General features: G+C 52.0%; 1 protein-coding gene across 7 annotated transcripts in view; it reads left to right on the forward strand.

Moving 5' to 3' along the window:
- Nucleotides 1-21,636, forward strand: part of PLA2G6 (phospholipase A2 group VI) — a 60,216-nt gene that overhangs the window by 25,752 nt on the left and 12,828 nt on the right. For 5 of the 7 annotated variants that reach the window (XM_077914561.1, XM_077914558.1, XM_077914562.1 and 2 more), the window contains 9 exons: nt 3,072-3,287; nt 4,294-4,477; nt 6,388-6,575; nt 9,191-9,287; nt 10,632-10,814; nt 13,863-13,971; nt 15,287-15,448; nt 17,306-17,384; nt 19,768-19,931. In XM_077914561.1, coding sequence (XP_077770687.1) covers nt 3,072-3,287; nt 4,294-4,477; nt 6,388-6,575; nt 9,191-9,287; nt 10,632-10,814; nt 13,863-13,971; nt 15,287-15,448; nt 17,306-17,384; nt 19,768-19,931 — 1,382 coding nt within the window. Of the gene's footprint in view, nt 1-3,071; nt 3,288-4,293; nt 4,478-6,387; nt 6,576-9,190; nt 9,288-10,631; nt 10,815-13,862; nt 13,972-15,286; nt 15,449-17,305; nt 17,385-19,767; nt 19,932-21,636 lie in introns of those variants that run through there. The other 2 variants (XM_077914563.1, XM_077914564.1) reach the window with 2 other exon arrangements.

Consider the following 21,636-nt stretch of genomic DNA (forward strand, 5'->3'; position numbering starts at 1 on the left):
TCAGTGAGGGTGATTTCAGTCCATTTTCTGGAACTGCAGAAATTATTTGGAGTTGAGCTACAGTCTCTGGGAGGGTCTGTCTACTGTGGATCAACTTAGGCCTTAGTTCAGGACCCCCACCCACAGTAAGAGGGTTCATCAGAGCCCTCCCCTGGCCTCTGATCTCTGTCCCCCAAGCCCATGAGGTTGCTGATGCTATGGTATATCCCTCCAGCCTCTCAAGTGACAGCAGCCCTAAATACCAGGCTCACATCCTGGGTTTCCATAATCCTTTCCAACCTGACACTTCATCTCTATCTGCTTAGGTATCCAGCGCCTCAAGCAGATGCCTTTTACATTTTGTCCAGCATTTCTAGTTGTCCCTAGGAGGCAGTCTGATTCACATTACCAGGTCTGTCCGTGTGGGAGTGGAAGATCCTATTTTCTTCTGGGTTAGTCTCACTAGCGTTTAGATGCCTGATTACACTTTCCCCATTAGCTACCTCTGTTTGCTCCCCTCTGCAGCAAAACCCCTCACAAGTATCATCTATACTTGCTTCTCCAATTTCTTACATCCCATACCTTCTCAGACCCTCTCCTGTCAGGCTCTGGTTCCCACCTTTCCACCAAAAGTACTTTGTCAAGGTCATTAATGTTTTATTAATGTGAGATCCAGTGATCAGTTTTTAGTGTCCTTTTTAGTGTCATTTGGTGTTATAATTTAGTTGTCATTTAGTGTCATATCTGACATGGCAGCAACATTTAACATGAAGCACTCTGCGGTGCAGAGGTTGGCGAGATGAAACAAAACCAGCCAAGGAGAATGAGGGAAGACTTCCTCCCATATCCTCCTATGTTTGTTTGTTCTTTAGCACATACTCCCTGGCGGTTTGTTTATTGTACTTTCTTATTTTGATTTGTAACTTACGCATTTGTTGATCTTTCCCTTAAGAACAGGGGCTCTAGGAAGGCAGGGCGTGTCATCTGTTTTGTTCATTGATTTACCCCTTCCATTTAGAACAATGGCAGGTGCAGAACACACTCTCAATAGAAGCTTACTAAACAATTGCACTCTCGGAAAGAATAGATGAGCCTTGTTGAGCCAACACTTTATGAGCACCACCTCGGCTAGACCCTGGCTGGCCCTGGGTCTTCCATTTTGAAAGCCCTGGTCAGACCTTCAAGAATCTTCAATGTCAACCATCATTGTTATTAACTGTTTTTTTTTTTTTTTTTTTTTAAGATTTATTTATTTATTCATGAGAGACACAGACTGAGAGAGAGAGGCAGAGGGAGAAGCAGGCTCCTCACAGGGAGCCCAGTGCGGGACTCGATCCTGGATCCCGGGATCACAACCCGAGCCAAAAGGCAGGTGCTCAACCGCTGAGCCACCCAGGCATCCCATGATTATCTGTTTTTAAAGTACTATTACAGGGCAGCCCGGGTGGCCCAGCAGTTTAGCACTGCCTTCAGCCCCGGGTGTGATTCTGGAGACCCGGGATAAAGTCCCACGTCGGGCTCCTTGCATGGAGCCTGCTTCTCCCTCTGCCTGTATCTCTCTCTCTCTCTCTCTGTCATGAATAAATAAATAAAATCTTTAAAAAAAAAAGTACTATTAATTGGTTATCCCATCTGATCCTCGTAGTACCTCTGTGAGGTGGGTGGGACAGGTACAAAGAAGTCTCTTGTTTCAAATAAGGCTCAGAGGGATGCTTGGATGGCTCAGCGGTTGAGCGTCTGCTTTTAGCTCAGGGTGTGAGACCAGAGTTTCAGGAACAAGTCCTGCATTGGGCTCCCTGCGGGGAGCCTGCCTCTCATTCTGCCTGTACCTCTCTCTCTGTGTTTCTCTTGAATAAATAAAATCTTTAAAACAAAACAAAACAAAAACAAAAATAAATAAATAGGTCTCAGAGAGGGAAGACATTTTTCCAAGGTCACACAGCAGCTTAATTGCAAACTTGGAACTTAAACCCAACTCTTTAGAAATGAACAAGGTTTATGATGATCATTCTTTTCCTTTGGGGGAGTTAGAGGGCAAAGACACCATCTTACTGGTTTTTCAAAAAAAAGAACCCCACAAGTTTTTTCTCTGATTATAAAAATTATAATCATTATGAATGAGCACCTGGGTGGCTCAACTGGTTGAGTGTCTGACTCTTGATCTCAGCTCAGGTCTTGATATCAGGGTCATGAGTTTGAGCCCCACATTGGGCTCTGCACTGGACATGGACCCTACTTAAAAAAATAAAAATAAAATTACATAAATTCATTGTAGAAAATTCAGAAACTTCAGGAACAGATAAAGAACATTTCAATTACTGTGCTACCATGTACATTTGGACATATTTTTTAACACACTTTAGATCGCATTGTATCATGTAAGATTTGTATCTTGCTTTTTTATTTAGCATTACAAAATCACATTTCACTATTCTTTTAATATTGCATCTTAATGGTTGCATAATATTCCATGACATAGATGTGCCACAGTTTAGATCATATTCCATTGCTGGACATTTAAGTTAAATGCTTATTTACTTCCTGCTGTGTGTGAGGGCTGAGGACTTGAGGCTGGGGCTTTCCAATTTCATAGTCAAATTAGAAAGTGGATATGAGGGCACTTGGGTGGCTCAGCGGTTGAGCATCTGCCTTTGGCTCAGGGTGTGATCCTAGGATCCTGGGATCAAGTCCCGCATTGGGCTCCCCATAGGAAACCTGCTTCTCCCTCTGCCTATATCTCTGCCTCTCTCTGTGTGCCTCTCATGAATAAATAAATAAAATCTTTTTTTAAAAAGAAAGTGGATTGACAGGGCTTTGTTAAAATAAAATGTAAAAGCATTATAAAATATGCTTATTAAAAAAAAAGGAAAGAAAATCTTTTTAAACAAAAATAAAATCCTAGCTCCGTTTGGAGGTGTGTGTGTGCACACGTGCCTATGTTTGCTTGCAGTGGGGAGTCCAGCTGGAGTGGGTCACTGCACGGCCAGAGGCAGGCAGCCACCTGTGTAGGAGACCCAGGGCTTTTGACTCCAGCCAGGGTGTGGGCCAACACGGCTCACTTCCATGTCGTCTTCTGTGTCCCCTCTCTGTAGACTCTTCCAGCTGGAGACAGAGGCGGATGCCCTTGTGAACTTCCAGCAGTATTCTTCGCAGCTGCCGCCCTTCTACGAGAGCTCCAAACACGTCCTGCACACTGAGGTCCTCCAGCAGCTGACCGACCTCATCCGCAACCACCCCAGCTGGTCGGCCGCCCACCTGGCAGTGGAGCTGGGGATCCGAGAGTGCTTCCACCACAGCCGTATCATCAGGTGGGCCAGGAGGGTGGGACCCCTGGGAACCATGCATGTGCTTCTGCATGTGGATGGGCAGGTTCTGGGGAGTTTCTCCATCCTGCCTCAGTTCCCCTCTATAAGGTCAAAAGTTGCCCCGTGCCTTTGATTAGAAAGAAACTAGTGTGTGGCCTTGGAGAGGGAGCCTAGGAATGCTCACTGAAGCCAGGAGGAGAAATGTGGTATTTCTGGAGGGCCCAACAGGTGCCAGGCCCATGGTAGTCATTTTATACCCACCATGAACTTGAATCCTTGCAACATCCCCCAGGAAGTGTTGTCCTCCCAGCAAGAGAGGTTGTGATCCATGCTAGGTCACTGCTAGAGAGTGCTGAAGAGGCCTCAGATCCGTGTCTCTTTACAGAGATCTGGCTGCCCTCCTGGAGGCTGGACCGCTTACTTTCATATGGCCCTTCAGCCAATACTTACGTCAGTAGATGTGCCCTCAAGAGGGGACATGTGTGGGCCCTGTTGCAGGAGTCTGGCTCACCTGCTTGCCCTGAGGTGGCCACAGCTTGGTTCTGCTCCCAAGACCCAGGCTCAGAAATCCTCACTGACCTTTATAGTTTTCAGGCCTGTACTTGGACATTGTGGTGTTTAACCTCCCCACAGTTCGCCCCTTTTCTAGGGCAGGCATTATTGTATTTATTTTTATTTTTATTTTTTGTAGATAAGGATATTGAAGCCCAAAAAGGTTAGGTGAACTGCCTGAGGTTAATGAGATTTCTGCCTTCCTACCCTTGGTTTGCCACCCTGCCACCCACTTCACACTGGCTTGCCCCTAGGAGCCGTCTTGTACAGGTGTGCCAGTGAACAACTGATAAAATCACACCAGTCACAGATAAATTGTGAATCCGCCCTAAGGTTGAACCAGCCAGCCTGAGCATGGCATGGATGCTCTCAAGTGCCAGCCCACTTCCCTCTTCTGTGCCCAAGTTTCTCAGCACCCCTCCTTCCTGTGCCCATCCCCCACCCCTACCCTCCGCAGCTGTGCCAATAACAGGGAGAATGAGGAGGGCTGCACCCCCCTGCACCTGGCCTGCCGCAAGGGTGACGGGGAGATCCTGGTGGAGCTGGTGCAGTACTGCCACGCCCAGATGGATGTCACTGACAACAACGGAGAGACGGCCTTTCATTACGCCGTCCAGGGTGACAATTCCCAGGTGCTGCAGGTGAGCTTGTAGGGGGAGGTGGGGCGCAGGGTGACCAGATCTGGCAACACCTTGTTGTCGTCATTTGGTCTTGAGCTGCTTCCTGGAGGGTGTACCCTCCTCTCCCCTCTTCCCCCCTCTTGCTCGTCGAGGAGACACATCCTCAGCCACTGTGCTGTGGCCACCCTAGGGAGGTCCTCCATCCCACCAAGATAAACCAGAGGCCCAGCCCAGCCAATCAGTTTGGTTTGGCTTATTCCAAGGCCCTACTGAGCCCAGCCCTAGGCTGGGTGAATTCATTTCAGCCCTGCCTAGAGAGGCTTATGGTCCACTGGGACCTGAGCTTAGCTCTTTACAGGTACTCCAAGCTCCATCCGACCTTAGCACCAGATATACCCCTGTGTAAATGTTTGATTATTGGGCTGAAAAATGAAAATAAAAATTGTAGACAAGTAGATGGGAGTGATGTCATGAAAGGCTACTTTATGTATTAGATGGAAAAGACAGACTACCAGACAGTATTTGATTACCCAGAGCAGGAAGATTCTTTTAAAGGTCATGTCCTTCTCTGCCCTGGCATCAGAAAGGAACTACTTTCCAGAAAATATGCGTTCATGTCTTATGATTGGCTCACAGGGAAAGGACTTCCACATGCACTGTTCGTGAACTCCATCCTTCCTGAGAGCCGGCTAAGTGCCCAGCACAGTGCCCCACAGAGCCTGCCTCCGTGCAGATGGCACGCACACACTCTCTTGTCAGTAGCTATCCTTTGTTGCATGCTGGTCTCGTGTCTGGCCCTTGACTGTTGTGTGTGCCAGTTAATTCTCAAAATAGCCTCTGTGGGTGGAGTCATTATCTTCTCTTTGGCAAAGAAACTGAGTTTCTGGGGCGCCTGGGTGGCTCAGTGGGTTAAGCGTCTGCCTTGGGCTCAGGTCATGATCCTGGAGTCCCGGAATCGAGTCCTGCATTGGGCTCCCTGCTCAGCAGGGAGTCGGCTTCTCCCTCTTTCTCTGCTCCTCCCTCTGGCTGTGCTCTTGCTTACTTTCTTGCTGTCTCAAATAAATAAATAAGATCTTAAAAAAAAAAGAAAAGAAAAGAAACCGAACTTCCATGAAGTTAAGAAATGTGCCCAAGGAAGAGCAGAGCTGTGCGTGGTGGGGCTGGCCCTTGGGTCGGGCCTCTTTGCCATGTCTCCAGCCCATCAACAGGCCCAGCTAGGTCCCCCGGGCTCACAGGAGTTGGAGCTAACCTCTGGAGACAGCAGTTGGTGGACTTGTAAGCTGTCTCTCCCATTAGAAGCCCTGGCCTTGCTGTGTCCCGGGACCCAGCAGGTGGGACCCCGTGGTGACTGGCCACTGGGCCAGGAGTGAGGACAGAGCCTCCCCTTAGAGCTGGTGGGCCTCAAGTGAGGAAATAAAACCTTCTGGCTCTCTTTGTAATACTGTTTTGTTTTTTTGTTTATTTTCATGCAAAAGGTGTGAGACAGGACCATGGGCAGAAAGAACTACCTGGTTTTGTTTTTTAATTGAAAAAATAATATGTGAACCTAGTGAAAAGAAATTCAAGCAAGAAAGATGAAAATACGATGAAAGTATACAAGGAAAAGCAGGAATTGCTCCACCCAGACCCCCAGTGCCCATCTGTACAAACAACCTGATTTTCAGTTTCGTGATTGGGAAGGTTTTTGTATGAACCACAGCTGTGCCAGAGCAGCCGCCCCCCCACACCCCCTCAGCACTGGCATAGCTGCCATCCTGCTCTCCTGTGCATCTGCTCTCTCTGTTGCCTCCCTTGTCCCTACCCTGTTCTTGCACAGTCCGATCTCCCTTCCCCTTATGTGGGCAGAGGAGACTGCCATGGAGGGTGTCGGGGAGGGTCGTGCAGGACTTGTTGTTGTCAGGGCCCAGCCCACCCCAGTGTCCTGCTGTCAGCTCCTAGGGAAGAACGCGTCAGCCGGCCTGAACCGAGTGAACAACCAGGGCCAGACCCCGCTGCACCTGGCCTGCCAGATGGGGAAGCAAGAAATGGTCCGCGTGCTGCTGCTTTGCAATGCTCGGTGCAACATCATGGGGCCCACTGGCTATCCCATCCACACTGCCATGAAGTTCTGCCATAAGGGGTAAGGCCTCACTCCTGCACCCGGTCTGCTGGGCCTCTGGCTTTCATGCCTAGGGGAGCACTGGCCTCTACAGGGTCATTAGATGTGTTTCAGATTCTTGTGCCAAGGGCTGACCTGACTGGAGGAAGGTACTTGAATGTGTAGTAGATGTGAATCATAGTCCAGAAAGTCAGCTGTGCAGAGTGGAACTTTAAAATGTTTTCTGCAATGCACCTTAATTTCTGGCCACCACCTTCCCTCTCCCAGACTAGAGAAGAACAATCCAAATCTTCCCTGGGGTCTCTCCTTTCCACCTCCCCCAAGTGGTCCTCCTATGCTGGAGTCACATGTAGCCCCAAGGAGGGGCCCAGCTGACCTGGGTCCTCTTCCACCCAAGCCCAGCAGCTCAATCTGAACCCCTTTCATGACTATGACACTGCTCTGTGGCTTCTGCAGATTCCTGGCTTGAGCCCAGGAATGCTTGGTAAAGTGGCCCAGGGCCCCTTCTGCCTAGATGTATCCATCCTTCCTGGGGGGTGGCACTGCTGGGACACAGGTCCTTGGCCCATGCCTTAAGGAGCTCTGGACCACTCTCGCATTTCTTCCTTTCTCCCCAGACCTGGGAAACCCTGGTCTCAGGAAAATTCTCCATGTGAAGTGTGTGTGTGTGTGTGTGTGTGTGTGTGTAGGGTGGGGGTGTGATAAAAGAAATAAAAGGAGGGCAGCCTGGGTGGCTCAGCGGTTTAGCGCCACCTTCATCCCAGGGCGTGATCCTGGAGATCCGGGATCGAGTCCCACATCAGGCTCCTTGCATGGAGCCTGCTTCTCCCTCTGCCTGTGTCTCTGCCTCTCTCTCTCTCAATCTCTCTGTCATAAATAAATAAATAAAATCTTTTAAAATAAAAGAGAGATGAAGGGGTGCTGGGGTGGTGCAGTCAGTTGGTGCTGATCAGGCTGGGGAAAGAGCAGCACAGAGGGCAGTACACACATGGTGGGTGGGGTCTTTCCTTTTTCTGGAGTCCACACCCATCTTGCTGGCCCCCCTGGCATGGCCATCCCCTCAAAGATCTAGTCCAGGCTTGGACCAGCCCACCTTTCTGTGATCCTCCCCAGCATAGCCAAGGTGGACTAGAACTTTCAGGAAAACTTGACCAAGTGGTTGGAGATAGTACCAACACCCTCACTCCCAGTAGTCATGTTCCGTGGTTGCAGGTTGCAGCCTGAATGGACACAAGTGATGAGTGATGCTCTTTTAGACCTGAGAGGTGCCATGGCCGCCCCGCTCTGGCTCAGCTCCAGCTGCCCCAAGCCTTCCTGTCCAGGGGCCTGGTAGTGCCTGGGTCACTTGCTTCTTAGACACCTCTAGCCACATGCCTCTTGGCCCCTGCCAGGCCTCCCCTGAGGGGCTGGTCCACATCACATCAGGGATCATGCACATAGGACAACGTGAGTGGCCTCGTACCTGGGTTGTGCCCTACTATCGCACACAGCCATGTCCTCCCAGCGCCCCAGCGAGGACCTGCCTCTGCCACCACCCGGTAGCCAGCACAGCTGTGCTCTAGAAATCTCAAGCCTTAGGGTTACAGAAAGGCTCTGTCCCAGCTCCAGTCTGTCAGCCCCTCAGCTGACCTTTATAGAGCTGGGTTTGGGCCTGGGACTTGACTTTCACTTTGTAAAATGTCTTCAAGGTTTATTAATATTGTAGCAGGTATCAGGATTCCCTTCCCTTTTTTTTTTTTTAATATTTTATTTATTTATTTATTTATTTATTTATTTATTTATTTATTTATTTATAAGATCTTATTTATTTTTTTGAGAGAGAAGAAGAGTGAGCACAGAAGGAGGGGCAGAGGGAGAAGCAGACTCCCCGCTGAGCAGGGAGCCCAACTCAAGGCTCGATCCCTGGAGCCAGAGATCTTGACCTGAGCTGAAGGCAGGAGCTTAGCTGACTGAGCCACCCAGGCGCCCCTCCATTCCTTTTTAAGGCAGAATTCTATTCCATGGTATGGTCAGCCACATTTTGCTTTTCCCTTCATCTCTTGGTTTTGGCCCAGGTCATGATCACAGGGTTGTAAGATTGAGTCCCAGGTCGGGCTCCGTGCTCAGTGAGGAGTCGGCCTGGGATTCTTTCTCGCTGTCCCTGTGCCCCTGCCCCTGTTCTCTCTCTCTCTCTCTCTCTAGTAAATAAATAATAAATCTGTAACTACTCTGCCTGTACTTCCTGCAGGATGCAGGCCACTGCATGAAGCACCAGCAGTAGATGGCTGGGGGACAGAGGGTAGCCATGTGCCAGGCACAGAAATGAAATGTCTTCTCTCCTCTAATACCCACCAGTCCTGTTAGGACTGTGCCCATGTTGCAGGTGGGCTCAGCCACGTCCTAGAGATCACCAATAGGAGGCTGGGGCTTGACCTCAGGCCTACCTGACTTGAAGGCTAGCACCACTGAGAATGATCGTTGCTGATTGGAGTTATCAGGGAAGGTTTCCTATGCTGGCTGGTTCTGTTGCAACTTTATTTGCAGAAGCTCTTCCTCACCAGGAGATGAAGCCCTGAGGCATGGCCTTTCCCAGCTCCAGGCCACCTCCCTCCATGCCCATGGCTTTCTATACCGGCCCATGGCTCCTTTCTCTCTAGGTGTGCTGAAATGATCATCAGCATGGACAGCAACCAGATCCATAGCAAAGACCCTCGCTACGGAGCCAGCCCCCTCCACTGGGCCAAAAACGCTGAGGTAGGCAGTATCTGAGGACATGGGGTGGGTAGTCAGGGGCGGGGTTCCAGAGCCCCTTATTCCTCAGCTGCCTGCAGGAAGGAGGCTCCTGAGATGACTCTGGGATGCTGCTGTGGGGCTTGGTCTCATAGTGATTCCTCAGGGGGAGATGACATCCTGGTGTTGCTCTGCTGATCACTGGCACCATGATGATGTTCCCTCTGTGGTTTCTTTAAGTATGGCCTGCCCCGGGAGGTGTGAAGTCAGCGAGGTCATGTCTGAGAAATTCTTTGTAAATTGTCAAACAGAAGGTGGTGTGATGCTGCTGCTGCTGGCTGCATCCACAGAGAGCCTGACTGAGCAGCTCTTCTGAGGCCTCCCTAAGCCAAGCTCCACCCCCTACCCCAGGAGGATGGAGATCTCTGGTCTCTCATCACTAGGAAGCAGAGCTCCACAGTGTACTGGGTGCCCCAGAGACTGTGGTCTGTTCTGAAATGTGATGGGCTAGAAGGGAGGAGATTGCCAACCTCCGGCACCTTCTGCCTGCCAGAGGTTAGCCGCCAAGTCAGGCCCTTTTGTGTATGCTTTGTCATTCATTGTCACCACTCTCTGAAGTAGGGACTTGCAGTTCTATTTTCACAGAAGACAAAACCGAGGGAGCACCTGGGTCGTTGCAGATCAGGTCATGATCTCAGGGTCGTGAGTTTGAGTCCTGTGTTGGGTTCCATGCTCAGTGGAAAGTCTGCTTGGGATTCTCTCTCTCCCTCTCCCTCCGGCCCTTCCTCTGCCCATGTGTATACACACACACTCTTTCTCTCTCTCTCTGAAAAGTAAATAAATCTTTTAAAAGAGAGAGAGAGAAGTCTGAGTGCAGAGAGTGCAGTGGCCCACCTAAGCTCAGAGGACTGGGATGAAGTGGGGCTGAGCTTTGGGCTCAGGACTGTTGGCCTCCAAAGGCCAGACTGCTCTCCATGTCTCAGGCTGCCGGGCACAGGGGTGCACGTTGCCCAGGCCCAGGGAGGGATCAGACCCTTACAGGATCCCAGGGTAGGTTGCACGCGAGGAGTGGGAGCAGTTCTGGGAGTTTGTGAGATGCATGGGGTCCTGTTAGCTCCAGGGAAGAACCGGGAAGCCCCTTACAACAGTGAGCATGTCTTCAGCCTTTTGTCCTCTACTTCTAGGGGGTGGATAGTGTGGGCCAAGGTCTAGGGGTCCCCCCAGAACTGGGGCCTGCTGCCTGAGTTCTTCTTGTTGCTAAGAGCTTTCCAGAGGCCCGATCCCTGCAGGCATCTCAGGGAGCAGGTGGTGGCCCCCCGGGTGCCCTGAGTGCCCACCCATTGGGGTGTGGACCCTTGTCTCCCACAGATGGCCCGCATGCTGCTGAAACGGGGCTGTGATGTGAACAGCACCAGCTGCGTGGGGAACACAGCCCTGCATGTGGCCGTGATGCGCAACCGCTTCGACTGTGTCATGGTGTTGCTGACCTACGGGGCCAACGCCGACGCCCGCGGAGAGCACGGCAACACCCCGCTGCACCTGGCCATGTCGGTGAGCCTGCCAGTCACTCCCCTCCTGCCGTGCCCTCTTCCTTTCCCCGATGCTGGGAATCTTACCTTCCTAGACTCAGCTTAGATCCTTGGGCACCCCAGGAGGAATGTCCAGATGACCCACCCAGTACCGGGTACCAGTGGGCATCCCTCAGATGTCAGTTCTCCTCCTCTGCATTATTAGGGGAACATACTCATCTGCATGTTGTTCCTATCTCCTGAGGGGGACTATAAGCTCCCAGAAGGCAGTGTCTGCTTATACATCTTGGTGACCCACAGTAGGTGTTGGCCACAGTTTTTGGGTTATTATAGAGCATAGCTCCTGCCCTTGAGGCCCCTCGAGACAACTAGAGTATGAACACAGTAAATGCAGGGGAGGGAATGTTATTCTGTTACTGACATATGTGTACATATTCCATATTTCGTATTCTGTAGTAATACCATGTGTACGTAAGTATGTTCAACGGATCTAAAAAAAAAAAAAATCTCCAAGTGATGGAATTTGAGAGAGGCATCTGGTACTCTAAAAGAAGTAGATTGAAGACACACTCAAAGATATCCTGCTTTATACCAAAGGCCATAGCTGTGGCAGAGACACTGTTGCCTGGGAGGTGGAAACTGCAAATAAAACTGTGGCCATTTTTAGCACTGAATGAGCCCTTAGAATGATCTAGTTCATCAGTTATCAAAATTTTGGGTCTATGTGGTATTGAAGATCCCAAAGATTTTTCTTCTACATGGATTGTATCCATCTATATTTATTAGATTGGAGATTAAAAGCAAGCACTTTTCAAAATATTAATTCACTTAAAAATAGCAATTCACCAAGCACAGTCTAACCAAAATAAATAACATTTTTATGAAAAACAATTATATTTTCTGAAACAAAAAATAATTGAGAAGAGTTGGCCTCGTTTTACATTTTTGTGAATCTTTTTAATGCTCGGCTTCAAGGAAGACATATTGATTCTCCCAGTCTTTCGCTACATTTATTGTGTTGCAATATGTTATTGAATATATGTTGGAGGACTTGAAGAAAGTCTGGTCTCACATAGTTATGTCATTAGAAAAGATACACAGTTGCACCTTTTCAGAGAATCATGAATATTCTTCAGTGCACCAGAACTGGACAAGGGAGTTTCTGACAAGTCAATTCCAAGTGGGCCCTTAACCATCTCCATGAACTCTTCACACTTGTTACACTAAACACTTGGTTCCATTAGTATCTTTTGTACTCACATGGATCTTTTATGTAAACCACGCATGATTTCAGGTCATCCTTGGAAAATATTGTCTCACTGTGTATATGTATAGAGATGTTGACCCATTTCATTCTACGGTATCAAACCCCACATTTGTAAATATCCCCACAGATCTCATCAGAAGAGTCTCTCAGTGTTGGGAAACTGTCAAGCCCGTCATGGCATATACAAGTGTTCTGGAATTCCCATTTTTGTTTGCAAGCTTGAATTTTAACATTGGCACAAAATATTGTCAGTTGTTTTTCTTGAAGTGCTAGACTCACTGCATTCATTTTTGAGAACATGTCTTCTGAATACGCACGGCTGGCCCATCATCGTTCGTCAGTCATGATCTCAAGTAAAAATGGCATTCCAAGAAAAAAAGCATGACTCTGCTCACAACTCAAACAATTGCACCCATGCTTTTCCTCAAGATAATGGTTGTGCTTTAATATGCCACAGAAATGCCTGTGCTTTCTCTCTATATTGTGACACAGAGTAGACAATGTCAAAATTTAATAAAATTAATTATTACTGCTTCATGAAAGACATTCCTCAGGGAAATTGGCTTTTTAATTAATTGGTTGATTTCTTATTGTGAACAAGTGGCAGAGAGGAAAACCACAGTGAGTAGTAGTTTGGTGCCGCTGTCTTGCAGCTTTATCCATCACTGTTCATACAGCATTGGTGCAAAAGTCAATACAATGCAAAAAGCAAACATCTTGATTTTTTTTTTTTTTGTGAAAGCAAGTTGTTGTTTATTTCTTTTTTTTTAAGTAATCTGTATGCCCAACCCAACATGGGGCTCGAACTCAAGACCCAGAGATCAAGAGCTGCACACTCTTCTAACTGAGCCAGCCAGGCGCTCCTATGAAAACAGTTTGAACCTCATGAACCTTCTGGAGGGTCTCACATGTTCATGGGAACCACAGATGGCATTTTGAAAACTGCTGTTGTTTCTTGTTGCCCATACTTTGGGTCCTTGCAGATCAGCCTCACAGTCTTTGGCACATTCATGAATCACTTTTATAATTACATCCTTAATCATTTCTTTAAGTTGGTTTGCTTTTAAACTTACTTAAATTTATTTCAAAGGAAGTGTTTTGTCACTACTGAAAATGGCAAACCAGTGACACAAAAGAAAGGCAACCAAAACAGAAATTCGTAACTGATGATTCAAGCATGCATGCATACTCGTGCTCATCTCAGTCCTAATGTATATGAACCACTATTTGGAAAACTGCATTCTAAACCCATCTCTTCATTCTCTAGGCAAGGGAATTAGGCCACGGGGAAGAGGGAGGTGGTAAGACCAGAGCTCCGGTCTCCAGGTAGCCAGAGTATTGGTTTGTTCTCGGAAACCGTGTCCATCGCCCCTCTGCCCAGTTGCCAAATGTTAAATGCACGGTGCCCCATGGAAAGAAGGCCGCCATCAGGGAGGACATGTGCTCAGTTACCCCTCACAGATGTCACCCTAGATATGATGGACAAGACAGCCTTCCCTCTCCTTGCTCATCCCTTGCTGCTGCTCCTGGAAGTGATCAGCAGCTGTCCCTGGGGCTCCTGGGGCAGGGGTCTTAGATGCGTTGCTTCCTCTGAGAAGTTGCTGGTGGGTCTGGGGTCTGGGGTGAGTCACTTCCAGCTTCTTCCTGGGTTATTAGGTGGGTGGGGGACCCAAAGGGTTCTAGCATCTTCTCCCAGGCCCAGAAGAGGCCCACCGAGTTGATGGGCAAAGTGAAAGAGGCTGGCACCCTTTTTTCCTTCATTTCCTGAGCTATCGTATTTTCCCCTTACTCCATGCCCAACAGAAAGATAATGTGGAGATGATCAAGGCCCTCATTGTGTTTGGAGCAGAGGTAGACACCCCAAATGACTTTGGGGAGACTCCTGCATCCATAGCTTCCAAGATCAGCAAACGTAAGTGCCCTGCACTCCTGACTAGAGTTGGGCAGGGGTGGGTGGGTGCCTGCGCTGGGAGGAGGGTGGTCCCAGCCATCAGGCACCAGCATCCTGTCTGTACCCACCTTTCCCTTGCTTCTTGCCTAGTGTTTCCAGGAACACCTGGGGGGCTGAGAGGGGAAGTTTTCTTTGCCTAAGAAAAAGGGCCATAACCAGTGGGTGGAACCCACGAAGGGGTTTGCCAAACCGATGTCTTCTTCCCATCCTACCTCAGAGTGCCTAGACTCCCAGGGAGGTGGGTGGGATACGTACTAGCATTAGCCAGTTCCTCATTCCTAAAGAGTTCATGGGTGGAACCACTTGCAGGAACAACTGAGGGCTGATGCATGCACTGTGCCACACAAGTATGCATGCATGCCCTTGTGCGCACACGCATGCTGTACGCACTGCATGTTCACTTGGTGAGCCTTGGCATCAGAGCTGGAAAACACAGATCCACAGATCATCCTCAGTAGAAGCCTGGGCCCCCTTCAGGGGGTTTTGGGGAGCTGGGGAGGTTGCTGTGGGTGTGTAGTTGATAGCGTGCGAGTGCACATGTGTGCGCTACTTGTGGCATCCTTTTTAGTTATCCTATTCATTAGAGGAGGGCAAATGCCCCCAGGCTGGCTGGTCCCTTTTGAGCTCTGGAAAGGACCCTCCATTCAGCAGTTTTGAGAATTGCTTGAACAGAGAGGCGAGTCCTGTTTTTCCTTTCTTAATTAGATTTTTAAAAATAACTTATATTAGATACAATTAAGCCCAATCTTGTTTTTTGTTTGTTTGTTTGTTTTTAAGATTTTATTTATTAGAGAGAGACAGAATAAGTATGAGCCAGGGGGAGTTGCAGAGGGGGAGGGAGAAGCAGGCTCCCCAGTGAGTAGGTAGTCTGATGCAGGACTCAATCCCAGGACCCTGGGATCATGACCTGAGCCGAAGGCAGATGCTTTACCGACTGAGTCACCCAGGTGCCCGGGAGTCCAGTTTTCTTGACTGGAAGTGAGGGGAAAGAGGGGGTCCCCAAATACTCGAACTGGGCAACCTTGACTTCCTTCCATATTCTGTAGTCGACCTCTGTGCCTTCCTAGGCCCCAGGAAGCTATTTGGCTGTAACAGACTGGAGTTAGTATGTCTTGCCAGGGTGGGGTTGGGCCTCCGGGGTACCCAGTTCCCCTACATACCCAGGCCACCTGGTAGATAAGAGAAGGGACCATGTGTGGAAAGGAGGGGCCTCTCACATGCATGTTGACATCATTTGTGATCCTGTACCATCTCCCCCACCCCAAACCATGACTAGTTGTCACCAGGAAGACGCTCTTAACTCTGCTGAGAACCGTAGGGGCCGACTACCGCCTCCCACTTACCCACGGGGGCCCCTCGGAGCAGTGCTCCACTACGACACATCAGTCCTCCTCCCTGGAAAGATCTCAGCCCCCGCCGATCAGCTTAAACAACCTAGGTAGGCCTCTCCCCTGCCATGCTCCTCCTCTCCAACTGGTCCCTAGGTGCTGGGATCAGAGCAGTCCTGATCCAAAGGAAACAGGGTCCAGGGTAGAAGTTATCAAAGGGAACAAGGAAGGATGGGGCAGGATTTGTCAGCCTCTGGAGGCAGCCAGACACCCACAGAGCCCAGAGGCCTGGGGGCCCACCAGCTAATGGCCCACAGTCCATGTCCCCTGGGAGAATGCCCTCAGCATGGTCTTAGGTCTGGGCATCCGCAGGGCACCCATGAGGTGTGCACTTGCATGGCCTCTTCTTGTGCCCTGCCCACTCAGGGTGGGCAGTGATGAGGGCTGCTGGGAGACCCAGAGCCCCTGGCCCTCTGGCTCCAGTGAGGAGTGTTTCTGCCATGCTGTGGACTCTGTTAGGTCTGGGGCCTGTATGTCCCCTGCTGACCCCTTTGTGACCTACAGGTTTTTGAATGTGGCCAGGCAGCCTGCATCTGCCCCTGTGTCCTTGGTCCCCGTGGAGGTGGCCCTCAAGCAGATGGGGTCCCTTATGTGTGCTTTTTGTGGGCTGGCCAAACCAGGGCCCTAGGCTATTCTGATATCAGAATCCTCTGACCAGGGCAGTCAGACACCAATCCTTGGCAAGCTGTGGAAGCAGACCAGCACGTCTAGCCAGGCTAGCCCAGCCTAGCCTGGGGTCAGGGAGGCAGAGCCAGAAGCCGTAGTTTGACCTTCTGGCTCTGTCCCTCTCTGCCCCTGCCCATGCCCATGCAGGCCCTGCCCTCCCACCCCATCTTTATCTCTCAATTTTACAGGCAGGCCGTCACCCAAGCCAGGCTGGATGGTGGGCCTGGGGCGCGGCGTCAGATGGGTAATGCCCTGGGCCTAGAGGGCTACAGAGCCCGCCGAGCCCCATTAGCTGTAGCTCTAGTACCTTCCTTTCCCAGCTGCATGCCCAGTCACACACGCCCAGCCTTACCACCCTCTCCCTGGCACTCTGTCCACTGCCTCTCCTGGCTAGTCTCCCGCTTATCTCGCCCACCCTCTGGCCACTTGCCCTGGTGAGGGGGAAGCACACTGCCTTGCAGCCTGCCTTCCTGCTTTGCTGCTTCTAGGCTCTGCACAGTGGTGGGGAGTGCCCAGCAGAATCCAGATGACGTGGCCGTGCTGCGCCAGGCACATGGGGCCCGGCTGCTTGTCAGGAGGGCAGCCAGCCCATTGGGTGGCCGAGCAAGGGTGGGGTTTCAGGCACAGAGGAGAACATGAAGAGAGTGGTGGGTGCAGCTGGTCTGAGAGGCCGCAGAGGAAGCTTCCAGACCTGGGATCAGGATGAGCAGCCTCTGGAGGGGGGTTGGTTATCTCCCTCCACTTGTGGATTTAAACCTCAGGGAGTGTCCAGACTCAGCCTTTGGGATAAATGACCTCGGACGAGTCAGCTGTATAAACCTGTTTGAGCCTCATGTGTAAATTGGGAATAAGGATTCTGGTGATGGTGGTTGTCAGCGGCTCTGCTTGCCTGTTGCATGAGAACATGCTCTGTAAACTGGAAAGCACAGGGCATGGCAGGGGTGCTTGTGCTTCAGGACTTTGGGAGGAAGGCCTGGGAGCTGGCGGGGCAGGACGGGTGCTTCCCAGAGCAGTGGGCACCCCTCTGCATTCTAGCCCATTTCACCCCAAGGGCCTGGTGGCCTCTGGCACGGCTGTGTCCTAGGACAAAGAGCCCTTCTGGCAGCAGGAGGCAGGTGCTCCTGCTAGGGGTAGGGTAGTAGGGAGGAGGGCATAGCCCCAGATTTTCTCTCAGGGCCTGTGGGATGGTGGGAGCCTGGCACCCGCGTGGCCCCAGCCCACCCCTGCCCTGTGCCTCGCAGAACTACAGGACATCGTGCAAATCTCCCGGTCCCGGAAGCCGGCGTTCATCCTGAGCTCCATGAGGGATGAGAAGCGGACGTAAGTGGAGGAGGGAGGGAGCCCCATGTACAAGGCCTCTGCCTGCTGCCCTCCAGCAAGCTCGGGGCTTCCGCCGAGTCCACACCACAGCCCTGTGAAGTAGTTCACGGTGAAAGGATTGGGTCTTCAGAGACCCTGGGCCCGCTCTTTCATCCATGACCTCGCAGGCTCGAGGTCACATGACAGAGGTGACTGCAGTCCTGTCCCTCCTGACCTAGTCCTGGTTTGTTGGGGAAGATCACCCAGATCCCCTCAGTGATGCTGAGCCCGCTTCCCCCTGGGTCTGCCCTGCCCCTTTCCCTCCGCAGAGCTTGTGGGTGGGCTGACTTCCTAAGCACCTGCTGTGTACCCGGGCCCATTCTCAGAGGCAGGCCTGGGTAATGGGTACAAAGAAGCCTTGGTCCTTGAGGACAGTGCGAGGGGCTCAGAAGCAGTGCCTGCCAGCACGGCCTCTCTCTCTTCTCCCTTTCGTAATAGAGCCGCTTGCTTGTCCTCTGGGTCTTACTATGGCATGCTCCTAATAGCCTTCCTGGGGAGGGATCAGGACCCTTGTTTTGCCCATGCAGGACCTGAGTCCCTAAGAGGTGAAGTGACCTGCTCAAGGTCACAGTGAGCAGCAGAGCAGAGGCTCTAGCCCAGGTCTCCCGAGCTCATGCCCTTCCTGCTGCCACAGGCTCTCTCTGGGCTGCATCTCTGGTGCCTGCCGTGCACAGAAAGCCCTCCAGTCAGCAGACACAGCCCCCGCCCCTAGGGCCACGCAGGGCAACAGGTGGCTCTACCTCTCCTTGCCTGGAGGGTTGGCTTCCCCTTGGTAGGTCCCACTGGTTTCCAAGGCCACCCCCGTAGCATGTGCCCTGGAGGTGCCCCTGCCCCATCAGCGTTCTGGTTGTTCCCGTGCACTGTACCTCCTGTGTGCCTATGCACGTGGGCACACACACACCTACATCCCACACACACACCCATACACTTGCCCAAGGGCTGAGGAAGGTACCAGAGGGAGGACTGACCTGTCCTGGCCAGTAAGAGGAGAGGAGGCAGATTCTCCAGCAGGACCAGGGTAGTTCGCACCAGTGGAGTACCCCTCCCTGCAGGTGGGACTGAGGCGAGAATCAGAGCACCCCTATGGGGGACTCCCCCCCCAAGGTCTGTTAGCCACACAGCTCTGCCTTGCTGCGTCTGCATCGATGGCTCTGTTGTAAGCCCCACATCCTCAGGGCCTCTCGCACATCTGCTCTGGCCTCCCTGGTCAGGGGTCCTTGCGGGCCACCGGTGACAGCCCAGCTCCCCCTGCCACCCTCTGGGCTTGTGCAGGGCTGGGCAGCTGGTCCAGGAGGACAGGGGCCCCCGGAGGAGGGCCACCCAGGCCTCCTTCATTTTCCAGCTGTGTGTTGGCACCTCCTGAGTGCCCTGGATATGCGGCAGTGCGCGGAGCAGAGCCAGTCTCTGCCCTCGGGGAGCTTCCATCCCATCCTGGGCGGGAGAAAGATAGTGGCCAGGGGAACAAAAGCGCTTGCTTATGGCAGCGAGAAGTGCTCTACACCAAGGAAGTGGGTGGAGGAGGAGCAAGCTCAGCTGGAGGGTGCTGATGGCATCAGAGCAGGCTTCTCCCAGCAGTGACATTTAAGCTCAGATGGAAGGATGAGGAGACCAGAAGGAAGCTTCCAGGTCTGAGCACAGACTGTGAGAGCCTTCCCCAAGGCAGGGAGCTGGGCATGGCAGGGCCGAGGGAGACGCATCAGGGCATGTTGTGGAGCAGGTGACTCAGGAGTCAGCCGACCCCAGGGCGGGCTCGGCCGCATCAGGTGCCAATCTGGTGACTCTGGGTGGTCAGCTCACCTCTGAGCTTCATTCCTTCATGGATGTGCACAGAGGTAGCAGGGAGTGTCTGTTTCGAAGGGGTTTGGGACATTTATGTGAATTCATGCTGGAGGAAAGCACCTCGCAGCTCCTGGCACAGAGGTGGTCCTTCCTCCCTGCCGCCTTCCTCCCCTGCTTCTTCCACCTGGGAGGAGGGTCCTCACCCTCTCCACCACCCTTCCTGGCCGGCTGCAGGATACCGGCCCTTTCTCCAGCCTTGTTTAATTCAGCCTTTTCGTAAGCACCTGCTTCCGGGCAGGCCTGAGACTGGGAATCCAGACCTGACCAAAACCGATGGGACACAGACCCAGCCATCCCCTAAGGAGGCACCTGACCTTTCCTTTATTGTTCATTGCATTTTCCCCCTCCTGAAATACTATACTTTAATTCCTTTACTGACTGTGCTCCTGCCTCCCCACCAAAGCCCCAGTGGCAGCGAGCTCCATGGGGCCTGGTCTTGACTCGCTCACAGACGCAGGCTCCTGTAACGGGAGCCTCTTCTCTCCCGCTGCTGTCTCCACCACAGCCATGACCACCTGCTCTGCCTGGACGGAGGGGGCGTGAAGGGCCTTGTCATCATCCAGCTTCTCATCGCCATCGAGAAGGCCTCGGGCGTTGCCACCAAGGATCTCTTTGACTGGGTGGCGGGGACCAGCACGGGGGGCATCCTGGCCCTGGCCATTCTGCACAGTGAGGGCAGCCCCCTAGGTGGGGGTGTGGGGGACATGACGGGGGAGTCTCGGGATCTGCCCTCAAATTGGACTCAGGTTATTTTCAGAGCTTTGTGAAGAAAGCTGTTTTTTCCTGAAAGCCCTTTGTGGGGTGGCTGAGGATGTTGGGGTATGAGGCTGGAAAGAGAAGGGCTGGGGAGTGGGCTAGGGCTCGGTACCCTGACCTCCATGGATGGAGTGGGTGGTCTCTGGATAGAGGAGCCACGGAGTCACAGAATGCCAGAGCCCCAGTCAGCATGACTGGTTTTACCCACAGGAAATTAAGGCCATGGTGGGAGAGGTCACCCAAAGTGATGTAGTCCAGCCATGGGGTTGCCGGGGTTAGGGCAGTTCTCTAGACACCCAGCCCACCCCTTCCTGAGGCCACAGGGCACCTATGCATCACAGCTTTGCAGACGTGACAGGGGCATCTCACTTAACCAGACAGCTTCTAGGTAGTTCTTGTCTCTACTCAAGCAACATCCCCTTTGTGGAGCTGTCCGGGCTACATGATGCTGCCTGGGGCGCGGGGTCCCTAAAGCCAGCTACCACCCAGGCAAGAACTGTCCTCTGCCTCAGCCTCCCTGACCTGCCATTCCTGCCCCAATGCCTGGAGACTCCAGGCTCTTTAGCACACACACACACCCAGGTCTGAAGGCCTGGCCTGTGCTGGGCAGTGGGGTCATGGGGCTGCGTCAGGTGCACGCCCCAGCTCAGGGAGCCCCAGTCCCATGGGGGAGCTGCAGGCATCCAGGTGTTCGCTGTGTGAGGAGGCCTTGGCCCAGCAGTTCAAGTGTCAGGGCTGTGCGGCAGCCAGGCCAGGAGGTGGCCAAGGACAAAGTCCCTTGGGGCACTGGGAAGAGGATTATCAGGCGGCAATCTGCTGGGACTTTCCTCCTCTGGCCTCAGGGGCCCCACATGCCCTCTCTGGTCTCCAGTTCCTGCCTTCCAGGAGAGAAAAGCTATCTTGGATCTGCCTCTGCCCAGTGGGGTATAAATTCTGGGGGCAGAGGTCCTAGCCTCCTCCAGGAAGGATTACTTCCTTCTTCACACTCTTGGGCGACTATGGAGGGATTTGAGAAGTCACCTAGTTCAGCCTTTCCTGAGAACAGCCCCCTGGTGAAGTGGTGAGCCATGCTGGGCAGCCTCTCTGTGGGGTGCAGCCTGCCCCTTTGACCATGTCTGTCCTCAGGGGCCCACAGGATGGAGCTGGTCCTTTTTTTTTTTTTTAAAGTATTTATTTATTCATGAGAGACACACACACACACAGAGAGAGAGGCAGAAACACATGCAGAGGGAGAAGCAGGCTCCATGCAGGGAGCCTGATGCAGGACTTGATCCCAGGACCCTGGGATCACGACCTGAGCTTAAGGTAGATGCTCAACCACTGAGCCACCCAGGTGCCCCTGGTCCTTCTATTCTGAGCCCAAGGAGGGTAGATCTAGATTAGATTTATAAGCTCTTACACTTTCAGGGCCCTTCTTAAGGACAATACAAAATTGGAAATACAGAATGAAGTACAGAGCCTCGGGGCTGCCCTAGGGAATCTCTGCCTCTGTGGGTAGTTGGTAGAAGAGAGGCCCTGGGAGCCACAGCTTGGTTAAGTGCCCGAGTGAATCTGGTCCCCTCCTGCTACCCTCCCCCTGCCACTGCTGGCCTGCATTTCTGCAGCTGTCAGTCAGGGC

This window comes from Canis aureus, chromosome 11, assembly GCF_053574225.1.
Source record: "Canis aureus isolate CA01 chromosome 11, VMU_Caureus_v.1.0, whole genome shotgun sequence".
Classification (NCBI taxonomy): Eukaryota; Metazoa; Chordata; class Mammalia; order Carnivora; family Canidae; genus Canis; species Canis aureus.